The following is a 13,646-nucleotide window of genomic DNA, read 5'->3' as shown; positions in this document are numbered from 1 at the left end:
AAAATTATACAGTATTTTGATTTAATTTTGATTCAAAATTTTGGTTAATTGAGTTAGTTTGGTTTTTTTTAATCCGGAACTGAATTAACTGACTACCAAACCAAAAAAAAAAATTTAAAGTGTTGAACCGAAGAACTCAAAACTGAACCAGAACCTGGTTTGGCTGCTTGGATAAAATTCCATCGGTAATTGGGCTCATGTATTCGGTATCACTGTGACTTAAGAAAATGATTGAAGTACACAGCATAAAAGTCTATACGGACAATACAAACATTGATTAGCAGGAATGATATTACAACTTTGATCAAAGAACGTAATAACCACATGTGAAGAAACTAAAGTTACAGCAATTGTACGTACCGACGGTTACAACAACCTCCCATTTTATCTACTTCCCGCCTGAACCATCCAGATTTAAAGTACTGTTGATGGAATGTGTTCCATCACTTTGTTGTCTCCTCTGACCCATTCTTGGGATGATCAGACATCTGACGAAAACCAAGGCGAAAACCAGTTCCGTAACAAACAAACACATGCTGATCCACACAAACAAAGTCCTCCTCCAGTTCCATATAATCCTCTTCAATAAAGGAAGTTCAGATTCAAGCAACAAAGACGCTTCATAAATCTCTGGAACACCTGCTCCACCACGAAACTCCGCACGTTGCTCAACCATTACCTTCACGCAAGCAGTACTAACAACGTCCTTCTCAGCAAAGCCTTTGAGCTTCAGTTTCAAGGTTTGCGTTTCAGAAACATAGCCAGACACAAGAGGAGCTATCTTCAGAAAAGTCTGAACAAGACGGACAGGCTCGGTTCTAAACCTCAACATACACGGCCGCCTTGAAGTAGCGAGGACTTCACCATTCTCTGATAAAAACTCCACACGAACCTGAAACATACCGAGGTTTCTGTTGTACTCAGACTCAGGTAACGTCATCGAGACACTGACCTCTGTCCTCTGATTCGGACTGTTAACTCGTGTAATGGGCACATATGCTTCTGGACTATTCTTGGTGTAATCAAAACTCAAACTCTCTTTGACCACAAGTGGTTCACGAGCCAAAAGGCTTATCACAAACCCACTAATCATAAACGCAGACACCAACATGGCAAACAAAACGATGCCTACGTGCACAGCCCATAACAGGCCCAATGCTAACCTGCGCACAGTCTCCAACACTAACTTATCATCATTCAAACCTAACTCACATAACTCCACAACCTTTGATATTAGATAGCGTCTGCCGCGTCTCATCGTACGATAAGGATCCATAACGAAGCTTAAGCAGATATGAATAAACCAAGGTGGAAACTTTATGAAGCTGAGCATCAGACTTACTTGAAACTCGATGGACTTGATCACTAACGTAGCTAAAGAGCTAAGGAGAGACCGGTCCGTCGTAGTAGCTTCACGGAGAAAGTCGTCGCCTTGGTGATGATCAGTGGAGGTGGTCTCTTTCGAATTTTCAGGTTTCCCGCCGTTCATTGTATTCGACCCGGTTAGAAACGGGCTAACCCGGTCACTTACACCGACATCCTTCTCAGCTGTTATGAAAGAAGAAAGCTTGTCAACTTCTTCCATAGTGTTTGATACTACACACCTGCAGCTACTGTTTGAGGATGGTTCTTCTGATTCCATTGATCAAAACTTAAGAGGAAAACTCTTAAATGTAGCTTAAAGAGGAGATAAACAGAGTATAGCTTAAAGAGGAGACAACACAGTTTCCGAAAAACAGCTTGCTACCGTCGTGAGGGTGTCGGCTTGTCCGACGGTGTCGCCGGTTTAAGTGGTGGGCTTTATTTGGGCCTGGCCCGATTCATGAATTAGTTGTGGGCTTCTCACAGAGGATTTCAAAAAAATTATAGTCTAGAGATGGTTAAATCATTTTTTCACTAAATAAGAATTTTCTTGTCAAGATTATGATAATTAGCTGTGTCCAGATGTGTGTCTATAGTTGGTGTAGCACGCAATATTTGATTTTATAAGAAAACTAGATTTTAACCCGCGCAAAAATATTTTTTGGAATATAATATATATTTTTGTTTTACAAAATTGTCAATGACAAATAACCACTGTATTTATCAGTACAGTTGGTTGAATCTTTTAAGCTGCATTTAGACTCCTTGTGTCTGTACACCATGAATGATATTTTTCAGTATTTGAATTATAAATCTTTTGGAGTATAATATATATTTTTGTTTTACAAAATTGTCAATGACAAATAACCACTGTATTTATTGGTACAGTTGGTTGAATCTCTTTGAATTTACCAATAGTAATATTTATGTTTCCTGTTCAAACTCCAAACCACAAATACAAACCACATTTCAATTTGCAAACTACTTCAAGCTCCTCTTAGCTACAAGCTTCTTATAAAATTTCTTTGTGCGGAACAACAGCACAGAAGCAACCAAAGAGCCAAAGAGAGCCACAGACGCCATGATCACAAACGACGTCCTAAAACACTGACTTCCACAGCAAGAATTATCAACCTCAGAAGCTACCTTGTCATAAAAGTAACCAATCACTTTCACCGACAAAAGATACGATCCGACAGGACCAGCAATCGATATCGTGAAGTAAATAGTTCCCATATGCCTGATCCCAAATATCTCTGACGTGATCGTCGGCATGAGCGACCATTGCGAACCATAAGCCATACCGATCAAAACCGAACCAACATAGAGGCTGCCTTGTAAACCAGAGGCCACTACAATGTGTCCTACAGCCATAACGCCTAGAGTTATCGCCATGAAGACCGGTCTTGGCCAGCTGTGTTTGTGTAAGAACGTGTCTGAGATGTAACCGGCTCCGAACCGGCCTAGGAAGTTCCATATGCTCCAGAGAGAGACCAGAGAGTTGAGCTGAACGGTAGAGTAGCGTAGAGACTCGCCTATTTGTCTAATGTTGTTTATTGTCGCGAATCCGGATCCCATCCCACATAGCATTGCCAAGAAGAGTAGCCAGAAGTTCACTGTGCTCATTGCTTCTAATATGTTTGAGTCTTCTCTAACCACATGATCTCCATCTGCACAAAGTTTATAGTCTAGTCAGTGTGCTGACTAGAGGTAGAACGCTCCTGGTCCTGAGATTTTGGACGCTATAGAAAATTTATTAACGGTTTATATAAAATTTTGTTTTACATATTTGGAGACCTATATAAATTTAAATTTTTCATAAATTTTTTTAGAAAATTTATTAACGGTTTATATAAAGTTTTGTTTTCATAAATTTGGAGACCATATATATATATATATATATATATATATATATATATATATATATATATATATATGTAATTTTTTCATAATTTTTTTAGACCATAGCTTATGCTCAGGACCAACCCTGACTAGAGGTGCATGATCATGTTACACCATGTGTTAGAATAATTATTACCAGGGAAAATGTTTGAACTAGGAGAGATGAGGAAGACGGATGTGTCAAGAACAGGATGATCCAGGGCCATCTGCTTTTCTTCACGGAGGGCTCTTACAGCAACCAAGAGAGGAGAGGCGAGCAGTAAAAGCACAAGGACGAAGGAGAGAATCTGCACGGACCGTGTTAAACCGAGAACGTTTTGGACCGTTATAACGAGCATAAGATAGGCGGCGATGATCAAAGAGATGACAGAGAGACCATCCAAGTGTTTCTTGTCACTAGTTCGGACCGTTTCATAGACTCTTACGAAAGGCATGGTTAAGAAGATGACAAGGGTTGGTACTATAGCCAGGAGAAGAATGAAAGTAGCAGGGTTACCTTCACCGGAGACCGCATGGTACAACTGAATCAGAATAGCTCCACTTAGACCTAGAAACCCCTGAAGCCAAAAGATATGTACATTAAGAGGGGAGTGAGTTAGTTTATTGACATGTAAATAAGTAATGATTATACATCAAACTGAGAGTATACAGCAAAAGACTCAAGTGAAAACAGAGTAATCACACCATACAAGATGAATAACAGAGTAATCTCATCATATATGATGTGAAACAGAGTAATCACACCAAATAGGATGTGAAACAGAGTAATATAGTATGTGAAACAGAGCAATATAGGATGCAAAACAGAGTAATCATACCATATAGTATGTGAAACAGAGCAATGTAGGATGCAAAACAGAGTAATCACACCAAAGAGAAAGCTACATTCAGTCTAATTAGAACCACAACTTAAAACATCTTAAAGCAAAAACCTTTTGCTAATTGTAAACACAAATGATCAAAAATCTTATGAAAATTTTGAAACTTTTCTATTAAAAATGTGAACTTATGTCATGTAAACAACACAAAAGCTAGTGAACAGACAAGACAGATCATGTCTGAATGCAAAGTTGAGTTAAGTGATTGATTATCTTGTTCTTACCTGCATAATTCCGACAGCAGTCCCACCGTAATCAGAGAAGTTACGTGCGGCGGTGACAACACTAGCCGTATTAAAAAACGGCAGCGAGTGACCAGCCAAGAACACGAACAAGCACATCACCGCCACAGGGGGCTTGGGTATGAGCCCAACCACGGAAGCCCACATGAAAAAGAACCCGAGAAACCACTGAACCAACCCAACGAAAACGACAACCCACGGCCCACGACCACGACCGTGCGGCGTGGAAGCCATGGCAGTGTAGAGGAGACCGGAGAAGATGCCTAGAGTACCACCGATGTCTTTGAAGACGGAGACGAAGTCGAGGGTAGATTGGTCATAAGATTGAGATGACTTGAGGATAGAAGAGTAGATAGCGAAGGTGTATGTCGCTCCGCTGAAGCTTTGAATCCATATGCTAGCTGCTGCTGCAACCCACTTAGTGTTTACTCTCTCCATAGCCCTCTCTGTCAATCTTGGTGAAATCTTAGCTCTGGTGATGTAAGAAGTTGGATGATGAATGAAGAGAGGAAGTCTTCGATGTGTCTTTGGACATCGTGGCTAAGTTAAAAAAATTGATTAAAGATTTAATGCCTTTTTATTTAGGGACTTTTATTTATATGCTGCTCTTGCAAGATCTAAACGGTAGTATTAATTAGCGTTGAGCTGCTGGCTCTAAACATGTTTAGTAGACAACAGCAATGAGTTGTAATCTTGTCAGCCCTGCATATTACACGCGATTAATTTGCATATAATAAATTTCAGTTTCTTTGGAAAATTTAAATGTCTGACTAACTGGAAAAAAAAATAGTGAAATCACAATTAGTTGAAATGGCTGTTAATCTAACTTGTAACTGCCGACTTACGTAAATTGAAATAAAATCCGAAGGTCAGAATCGTTTAAAGACACAACAAAGATTAATGAAGCTATTTTATCTATTACTGAAAATTAAATTTAAAACAATTCAATCAATTATAAAATAATTTGTACATTATAATTGGTTTCAATTTCAATAAAAAATATGAAAATATTTTATATTTTGAAATATTAAAACATTTTATATTCGGAAACAGAGGAAATATACAAGACTTTATGTAAAAATGAGAAGTAAACTGAAAAAGAAAATGGAAATATATAAGTTGTAATATATATAGACGATTTGGTAATCTGCTACCAAAACATTTTTTTTTTTTGACAACGGATCCTAAACTAAGTAATTTGACCAATCTCATAAAGCCAAACCAGAGGGTTTTTTTTTTTTTGGAACTCCGGAGGTATTGTTATCGAAATTTAAATAAAACAATAATGATATTTCAGTAAAAAAATGGATTGGGTAAAAAAAATATTTTTTATATATCTTAGAACTATATTTAACGGGTTTATATTGGTATTTACTTAAATAGATTTAGCTGTTATACTTATAAGTGAGTGATTTAATACTTATAAATCTTCAGTTTAATTTGGAGTTGACATCTGATCGTGTGGGGTTTAAATGTGTGTTTATTCTGTGTGAACCAGAATTCGCAACTTTGATAACGTCTTTACTTTAGTTCATGAGAAGCATATGATTATTATTTTATTGGGTCCGAATTTGTAAGTTGAGATTTACACCCCACCCCCTGACCCCCATCTATGACTCTTCTAATTATTATTAACCTTTTGATAATAATTTTTTGTTGTTTTAAAAAGATTATAATTTGATCCATCCTTTCAACAATCCATAACACACACTTTCTATATTATACAAACAATATATATGATCTTCAACATGTGAGGGAAAATGCCAAAAAAATAAACAAAAAAATAGAGACACACAATCCAGTCCCTATCTTCAAGAATTACTTCAAGATCCTCTTGGCCACAAGAGTTGCATAAAACTTCTTCGTACGAAGGAACAACACAAAAGCAACAAGAGATCCAAGCATTGCCATGGCAGCCATTATCACAAACGAAGTACTAAAACAATGATTCCCATAACAAGAATGATCATCCACAGAAGCTACCTGGTCATACAAGTAGCCTATTACCTTCACTGAGAAAAAGTAAGAACCAACCGGACTAGCTATCGAGATTGTATAGAATATAGTTCCCATATGACGAATCCCGAATATTTCAGACGTTATAGTTGGCATGAGTGCCCATTGCGAGCCGTACGCTAAACCAACAATTAATGAACCTATATATAGGCTTCCTAGTAAACCGGAGGCCATGACAACGTGACCTATAGCCATGAGGGTTAGAGTTATGGCCATGAAAACCGGTCTTGGCCAGCCATGACTATGTAGATAAGCGTCTGATATGTAACCAGACCCAAACCGGCCTAGGAAGTTCCATATACTCCAAAGAGACACTAGAGAATTGAGTTGAACCGTAGAGTAGCGAAGTGACTCGCCCACTTGTCTGATGTTGTTTACAGTCGCGAGCCCTGAACCCATTCCGCATAACATCGCCGTGAATAGGAGCCAGAAGTTGGTTGTGCGTATTGCTTGGAGGACGTCCATGTCATTGGACATGACAACATTAACATCTGTCGGTTAAATAAAAATGGGTTAGAGAATTTCACTTCAATAAATATAATCAAGGGACCAAAACAGCTAAACTTTATACCGGGAGAAGGGTTGAGCTTAGGAGCGTCAAGCAAGGTAGTTTTCTCCGTAACCGGAAAATCCAAAGACATGAATCTATCTTTCTCTTCACGGTGTGCTCTAACTGCGACCAAGAGAGGAGATGCAAGCAAGAGAACTAAAATAGTGAAAGAGCATATCTTCATGGTCATTGACATTCCGATAATATTTTCAACCAATATTACGATCATAAGATAGGTGACGATGATCAAGGAGATGGTGGAGAGACCGTTCAAGTGCTTCTTGTCGTTGGCGATGACTGTGTCGTACGTTCTAACGAAAGGCATCGTCGTCAAGATGAGAAGTGATGGTACTACGGCCAAGAGAAGAAGGTAATTCGTTGGGTCACCTTTACAGAAGATGTGGTACATTTGAACAAGAACAGCTCCACTTAGCCCGATATAACCCTAAATTTTAATTAGACAACACAACACATTGTTAGTTGATTCATTTAATTAATTTGCTTAAGGGCTACAAAACTTATCAAGATTTTTGTTCTTATCATAGTTTATTTTATTTTCTAATTAAAGTATTAATAATCAATTTGTCAAACCCCATTTTATTAACTTTAACCCTAAGTATCGATTTTCACTAAACTTATGAAAACACATATGAAAATAGAACGGTCATGGAAAATATATCACCATTTCAATATAATATATCTACTAGTTCCTTTCTCCAGCTAGTGATGTTAAAAGGACACGAAAATATCTACGGTTTTATATATATAATAAAATTAGCATACTTGTTCAATAGCATGTCTTAATTATAATAAACCACTTGGTACTATTTTATTCATCGAGTCTTAAAAGTAGATAATTGTCACCTTCATTATACCAACGGCGGTTCCACCATAGTCGGAGAAGTTACGTACGGCAGTAACCACAATCGCCGTATTAAAGAACGGCTGACAATGACCGGCCAAGAACATGAAGAAACACATCACAGCCACAGGAGGCCGTTCGATCACACCAGATGTAGCCATCCATATGAAACCATACCCTACGAACCATTGGAGCAGCCCAACGAATATAACCACCCATGGACCGCTAAAGAAGCGACCGTTACCGCTTCTTCCGCTTGCAACGGCTGTGTAGAAAAGACCGGAGAGGATGCCTACGTTTGCACCAATGTCTTTGCAGACGGAGACAGTGTCAAGGGTAGATTGGTCGTAAGATTGAGATGATTTGAGAAGAGAAGAATAGATGCCAAAGGTGTAGCTTGCTCCGGTGAAGCTCTGTATCCATATGCTCGCCGCTGCAGCCACCCATTTTGTGTTTGCTATCTCCATCTTTCTCTGCATCTATCAAAATGAGCTTATGTTGTCTTATAATGAAAAATAAAGTCAACTATTGAATTTAAAAGATGTGTATATCATTCTTAATTGGTTTGGTTCGACCAAATTAAACCAGATTGCACCAAACAATAAAACAAACCGAGTTTTGATTGAAGATACTTTAGTTGCAGTGTTGCACTCAGCTAAATGCCTAAATCACACCAAATTTAACTCAATATTATCTAAAATCACATAATTTGGTGTGGTTTAGCTAAATTAAGTAAAATACATTATAGTCTGATCTAAAATCATAAGATTTATATTTTTAATTAAAAGATTCACCACCTTAAAATTACAACAAATATAAATATTCATAAAATCTACTACTTCAAACATTTCTAATAATAGCAAATTTGAAAGTAAATTCTGAATAACCTTGAATTTATTTATTTTTTAAAAGATCATGTTTGAATATCATATCATTTGTTACTTTATATAAAGTATTCTATATTTCATACTGGATGCACCCACCCCCAATAAACTACACGAAAATGGGACAAAATCTAAACCGGAGAAATCACAAATTATTTCTCACCGGTTTTGATTTTCTAAACCAGAAAGCGATATCAAACCCAAAAAATGCTGAACCAAAGCCACTCAAACGATAACCGAGAAACCGGGATAAACACAAACCAAAATCTGAAAAGTTCACCTATGTAAAACGAGAAAGTACATTAATCAAATGATCTATAAGTACTAGTGAAAATATTAAACAATGGAGGACGATGAATGAGTTATATAATTAATTTATATATCCCTTATATATTAATTGAGAAACATTTGAAAAGATGTAACCTCAATTTTGTATTAATTAAAAGAGGTCCCAATGCATAGGTGGCACTCAATTAGGTAGTCAATTACATTCAATTGAAAAATAAGTAGGTCCACATTCGATTTTTATATGTTGTTAGATACATAAGTTGGTCAAACTATATGATATAATGATATGATATGATATTTTCTTTCCTTAAATAAAACCTACGGAATTACCATAAATGACTAATATATATATGACAATTAATGAGTTTAATAATAAAGATTTGATAACAATGTATATCTCCTCCATCATTTTTTGTTTAATTTTATATTATTAAAATAAATTAAACAATCAAATTAGCTATAAAAATAAAATTTAGATTTTTTCGTATATGTCATATTTTGAATTTTTAAAAACGACAATAAATGACTAAAACTATTAAAATTATTATGTTAAAAATTAATGATCAATGGTTTAACATTTTTATTATAAGAAGATACACATGATTTTAAAACCATATGAGTAAAAAATATCATTTAATAATAAAATAAATATATATATATATATATATATATATATATATATATATATAAAACACTATATACCATAAGATTACATAAATATTTTAATATTAAAACTTTCAATGAATTTTCAAGAACATTTATAAATTATAAACTTATTAAAGATTTCAGATTGAAAATTTTGTTATCGATGATTTAAATATTTTGTTATAAAACGATATGAACGATCATAGAACCGTATGATTATAAATTCTTATTTAATAAATAACTATACAAAATATACTATTCCTAGAAAAATAGGTTGGTCCATCTTAACTTATATTACACTTTTTATTAAACTAACTATCGAATTGATAAATAACGTACCAAAAATTGTTTTGCACTTTCCTTAAATAAAAGCTACGATACCTAATATGATTAACGTATATGTGAAAATTAATTATAATGAATAATAAATATTTGATAACAATTTTTGTATCATAGTTCTTTTTTTAATTTTATATTATTAAAATATATTTAAAAATCACATTAAATATATAATAAAAAAATTTATAATTTTTCTTATATGTTATATTTTGAATTTTTCAAAACGTCTATAAATTATTAGAAATTTGAAGATCCCCACTCAAAAAATTTTGTGATCAATAGATTATTTTTTTTGTCATAATAAGTTACAAATGATCATAAAATTGTATTAATATGAACTTTTATTTAATATTATAAGAAGATACACATTATTTTAAAACCATATGAGTAAAAAATATCATTTAATAATAAAACATATATATTTATATATATATATATATAGATTATACTATATACCATAAGATTACATAAATATTTTAATATTAAAACTTTCAATGAATTTTCAAAAACATTTATAAATTATAAACTTATTAAAGATTTCACATTGAAAATTTTGTTATCGATGATTTAAATATTCAGTTATAAAATGATATGAATGATCATAGAACTGTATGATTATAAATTCTCATTTAATAAATGACTATATAAAATATACTATTCTTAGAAAAATAGGTTGGTCCATCTTGACTTACATTATATTTTTTATTAAACTAACTATCGAATTGATAAATAATCTACCAAAATGTTTTTTGCACTTTCCTTAATTAGAAGCTACGAAATTACCTAATATGATTAACGTATATATAAAAATTAATTATTATGAATAATAAATATTTGATAACAATTTTGGTATCTTAGTTCTTTTTTTTAATTTTATATTATTGAAAGATATTAAAAAATCACATTAAATATATAATAAAAACATTTATATTTTTTCTTATATGTTATATTTGAATTTTTCAAAACGTCTATATATTATTAGAAATTTGAATATTCTCACTCTGAAAATTTTGTGATCAATAGATTATTTTTTTGTTATAATAAGTTAAAAATGATCATAAAATATAACGCATATGAATTTTTATTTAATAAATATTCAAACTAAATAATATATATATATATATATATAAACACTAATGATTTAAAGCAACAAGATTGGCTGATCAATTTAGTCGTCCAGTTGAAATCTTTCAAAAGTATGTGAAAGACTAAAGTCAAAGTAAATATGGATTTAGAATAGTAGTTATATTTTACTAACCAAATACAAAAAAAAACCGAACCGAACCGAAACCAACCCGATATCCGGATTGAACACCCGTAATCCAAATGAAGCCAAACTATTGTTTCATTCTCCAAAATATAACAAAAATAATAACTTAATCCCGCGCAAGGCGCGGGTCTTATCCTAGTGGGTTTAATAAAAACGTGACTTTTCGAAAACAATAATTGTCTTGGGCCTTTTGGCATATGAACAGGTGGTTTGAACAAATCTGGGGGAATCGCTGACAACAAAATAGATCAGCAAATCTTTCAACAGCAGAGCACAATCAAACAATTGAACTAAATATTTATTTAAACACACGATTTTTTTAATATTTCCACGATCTTATGCATATGATGTGATTTTTTCTTCTATACAATTAATACGTTTTCATGGTTTTATATTTGTACCAAATAGAAAGGGAAATTTTGCATATATTATCAACAACCAGAAACATTAATTAGTTTATATGATTCTATAAAAAATCTGAAAATCAAGTTTTTGAGATATTCATCATGACTCGTAGCTTTCAACATGTATGTCTAAAAGTGTTCAGTACTAATTTGATGTCTACATAGTATAGGATACTCTATTAGCATTTCTCTAGTTTTTCTTACAAAAGATGTGATGAAGTTTAAAACTCGATTTACTAGCTCGAAAAACGTGCAGATGCAGGTAATTAATGTGTTACAGCAATACATTGGATATCAAACCACTAAGAAGACCTTGGTTACGGTGGATTTGCGAGACTGTGAAATAAGCTAGAGAGATATAAAATGGTAGCTATGGTTTTAAACTACTACTAGAAGTAGATTAAACAAAGAACATGCATGCGAGGCGAGATAATTAAACAATACGCAAAACGATTATTTTAAATTAAAATTATTAACAAGTAACGAATCAAAGAGACCAATGATGGGATTCATTAAGGATTTAGTCCATTCACATGACCCATCCGTAAGGTGATATATAGACTGATTGGTCCGAGCCTTTCGGAGACAAGCGCTTCTCTGCCTTTTCCTAATTTTAAATACCTTAAATCTGAACGTGCTTAACTTTGAAGTCAAACATAACAACTAAAGGAAGACTTTTTATTAGAAGGTGCGAACTGAATTATGCTCTATTCTAAGTGAGTTGTTGTGTTAATCTCTGTGATAAAGTCCCTATGGCCTTAATGCTTTTTATCTTTGACTAAACCTCTTTAGTGTCTTAATCACTTAGAGCATCCCCATTGAAGGTTTATGGGGGGAGAGTTCACACAGAAATCAAGAAAAATAAATAAATAATTCAATCCCATGAACCCCTCTCTCCTAAAGCTCTCTTGGCTGAACCCCTCTCTCCTAAAGTTCATCACTGTAGTGTGGGTCCCACATGTCGTGGCGGCCAACGATTAGTCTAATTTTTTTTTTTAATAAAAAAAACCAAAAAGAAAAAGAAAAAAAAATTAATAATAAAAAACTGAAAAGATGTGGAGTTCATTGATGTGGATGCTCTTAGTATTCGGTTTGTTGTTTAGTTAATTGTTCCGCTTGCTTTACCTGATCATTGTATTTCTAGCTATTTGCAATTTCATGTGTTATTGTTCTATTTCGCATTTATGATTTTGTCATTGTTAGCCTTTAAGAAAGACCCACAAAACAACTACTTGAATCAATCTCATGTCTTGCAGCTCTAATATGCAAGTTATTATTGTAGCCTGATCTCTAGATTATATATATGAATATATAATCAATATCATTGCATAGTCCTTTGTTTAACTAAGAGCTTTTGTAAGAGTTCTCCTTTGATAAACTACGAAATTTCACGAAACTTATTTGAGCTTCTCATTAGAAATGCACTTTGTTTCTATGTTAAAAAATGGATTTATATTATTCTAAGGCACAGACACCACCACTAACGTTAGAATAGTGTTTATACAGTACCAGAAATATAAAACAGTTCACGTGGGTCGAAAGCAACGGAGTTTTGATGCGTCTGTGGACGTCTAGATTCCTTTTTTTTTTGACATCTAGATTCCTTTTCTATTAAAAATTCTTAAAAATATTTTTTCCAATTACCATATACTTATTCCGTTCTTTAGTGATATACTTTTTAAAAAAAATAATTGTTTCACAAAAATGTATTCTTTTATATTTTCTATGAAAAAATTATAAACTTCAAGAAAAATAATTAAATTTATTAAATTAATGTTAGTTAAAAGTTATTGAAAATTGAAAATTACAGAAAATGATACATTTATTATGTTAGTTTAATGTGTTTTCTTAATATTTGTGAAAATACTATTTATCTTTGTGAAACGAACGGAGTATTAATTTTCTTACCTTATTCCAAAGTATTTATTTTGCTACATTTAATAGTGTAGAAGATTCGAATCTACCACATACTGAAAGAGCATACTTGTTTAGGCTTGTGCAATT

The 13,646-nt window shown here is 33.3% G+C and overlaps 3 protein-coding genes across 3 annotated transcripts; all 3 read right to left on the bottom strand.

The window, feature by feature from the left end:
* Positions 1–158: 158 nt before the first annotated feature.
* LOC106422986 (seipin-3) lies at positions 159–1,722 on the bottom strand. Its single transcript, XM_013863771.3, has one exon. It carries the CDS (start codon positions 1,640–1,642, stop codon positions 389–391), a length of 1,254 nt encoding a protein of 417 aa, XP_013719225.3. The 5' UTR covers positions 1,643–1,722; the 3' UTR covers positions 159–388.
* A 497-nt stretch (positions 1,723–2,219) lies between these two features.
* LOC125608296 (protein NUCLEAR FUSION DEFECTIVE 4-like) lies at positions 2,220–4,959 on the bottom strand. Its single transcript, XM_048778458.1, has 3 exons — positions 4,367–4,959; positions 3,401–3,821; positions 2,220–3,032 (listed from the first exon to the last, which is right to left on the bottom strand). The coding sequence occupies exons 1-3, from the start codon at positions 4,820–4,822 to the stop codon at positions 2,344–2,346; spliced, it is 1,566 nt and encodes a 521-aa protein (XP_048634415.1). The 5' UTR covers positions 4,823–4,959; the 3' UTR covers positions 2,220–2,343.
* Positions 4,960–6,079: 1,120 nt separating this feature from the next.
* LOC106422919 lies at positions 6,080–8,537 on the bottom strand. Its single transcript, XM_013863703.3, has 3 exons — positions 7,815–8,537; positions 6,972–7,395; positions 6,080–6,891 (listed from the first exon to the last, which is right to left on the bottom strand). Exons 1-3 carry the CDS (start codon positions 8,289–8,291, stop codon positions 6,203–6,205), a joined length of 1,590 nt encoding a protein of 529 aa, XP_013719157.3. The 5' UTR covers positions 8,292–8,537; the 3' UTR covers positions 6,080–6,202.
* Between the last annotated feature and the right edge of the window lie 5,109 nt (positions 8,538–13,646).

Source organism: Brassica napus, chromosome A4, assembly GCF_020379485.1.
Source record: "Brassica napus cultivar Da-Ae chromosome A4, Da-Ae, whole genome shotgun sequence".
NCBI classification, from domain to species: domain Eukaryota; kingdom Viridiplantae; phylum Streptophyta; class Magnoliopsida; order Brassicales; family Brassicaceae; genus Brassica; species Brassica napus.
This window is presented reverse-complemented; position numbering and strand designations above follow the sequence as displayed.

Coding starts and splice junctions, on each gene's coding strand:
- LOC106422986 (XM_013863771.3), bottom strand. CDS start 1,642: ATGGAATCAGAAGAACCATCCTCAAACAGTAGCTGCAGGTGTGTAGTA.
- LOC125608296 (XM_048778458.1), bottom strand. CDS start 4,822: ATGGAGAGAGTAAACACTAAGTGGGTTGCAGCAGCAGCTAGCATATGG. Junction 3,822..4,366: donor CTGCTGTCGGAATTATGCAG/GTAAGAACAAGA, acceptor TTTTGGCTTCAG/GGGTTTCTAGGTCTAAGTGG. Junction 3,033..3,400: donor TAGTTCAAACATTTTCCCTG/GTAATAATTATT, acceptor AACTTTGTGCAG/ATGGAGATCATGTGGTTAGA.
- LOC106422919 (XM_013863703.3), bottom strand. CDS start 8,291: ATGCAGAGAAAGATGGAGATAGCAAACACAAAATGGGTGGCTGCAGCG. Junction 7,396..7,814: donor CCGCCGTTGGTATAATGAAG/GTGACAATTATC, acceptor ATTAAAATTTAG/GGTTATATCGGGCTAAGTGG. Junction 6,892..6,971: donor TAAGCTCAACCCTTCTCCCG/GTATAAAGTTTA, acceptor TTTAACCGACAG/ATGTTAATGTTGTCATGTCC.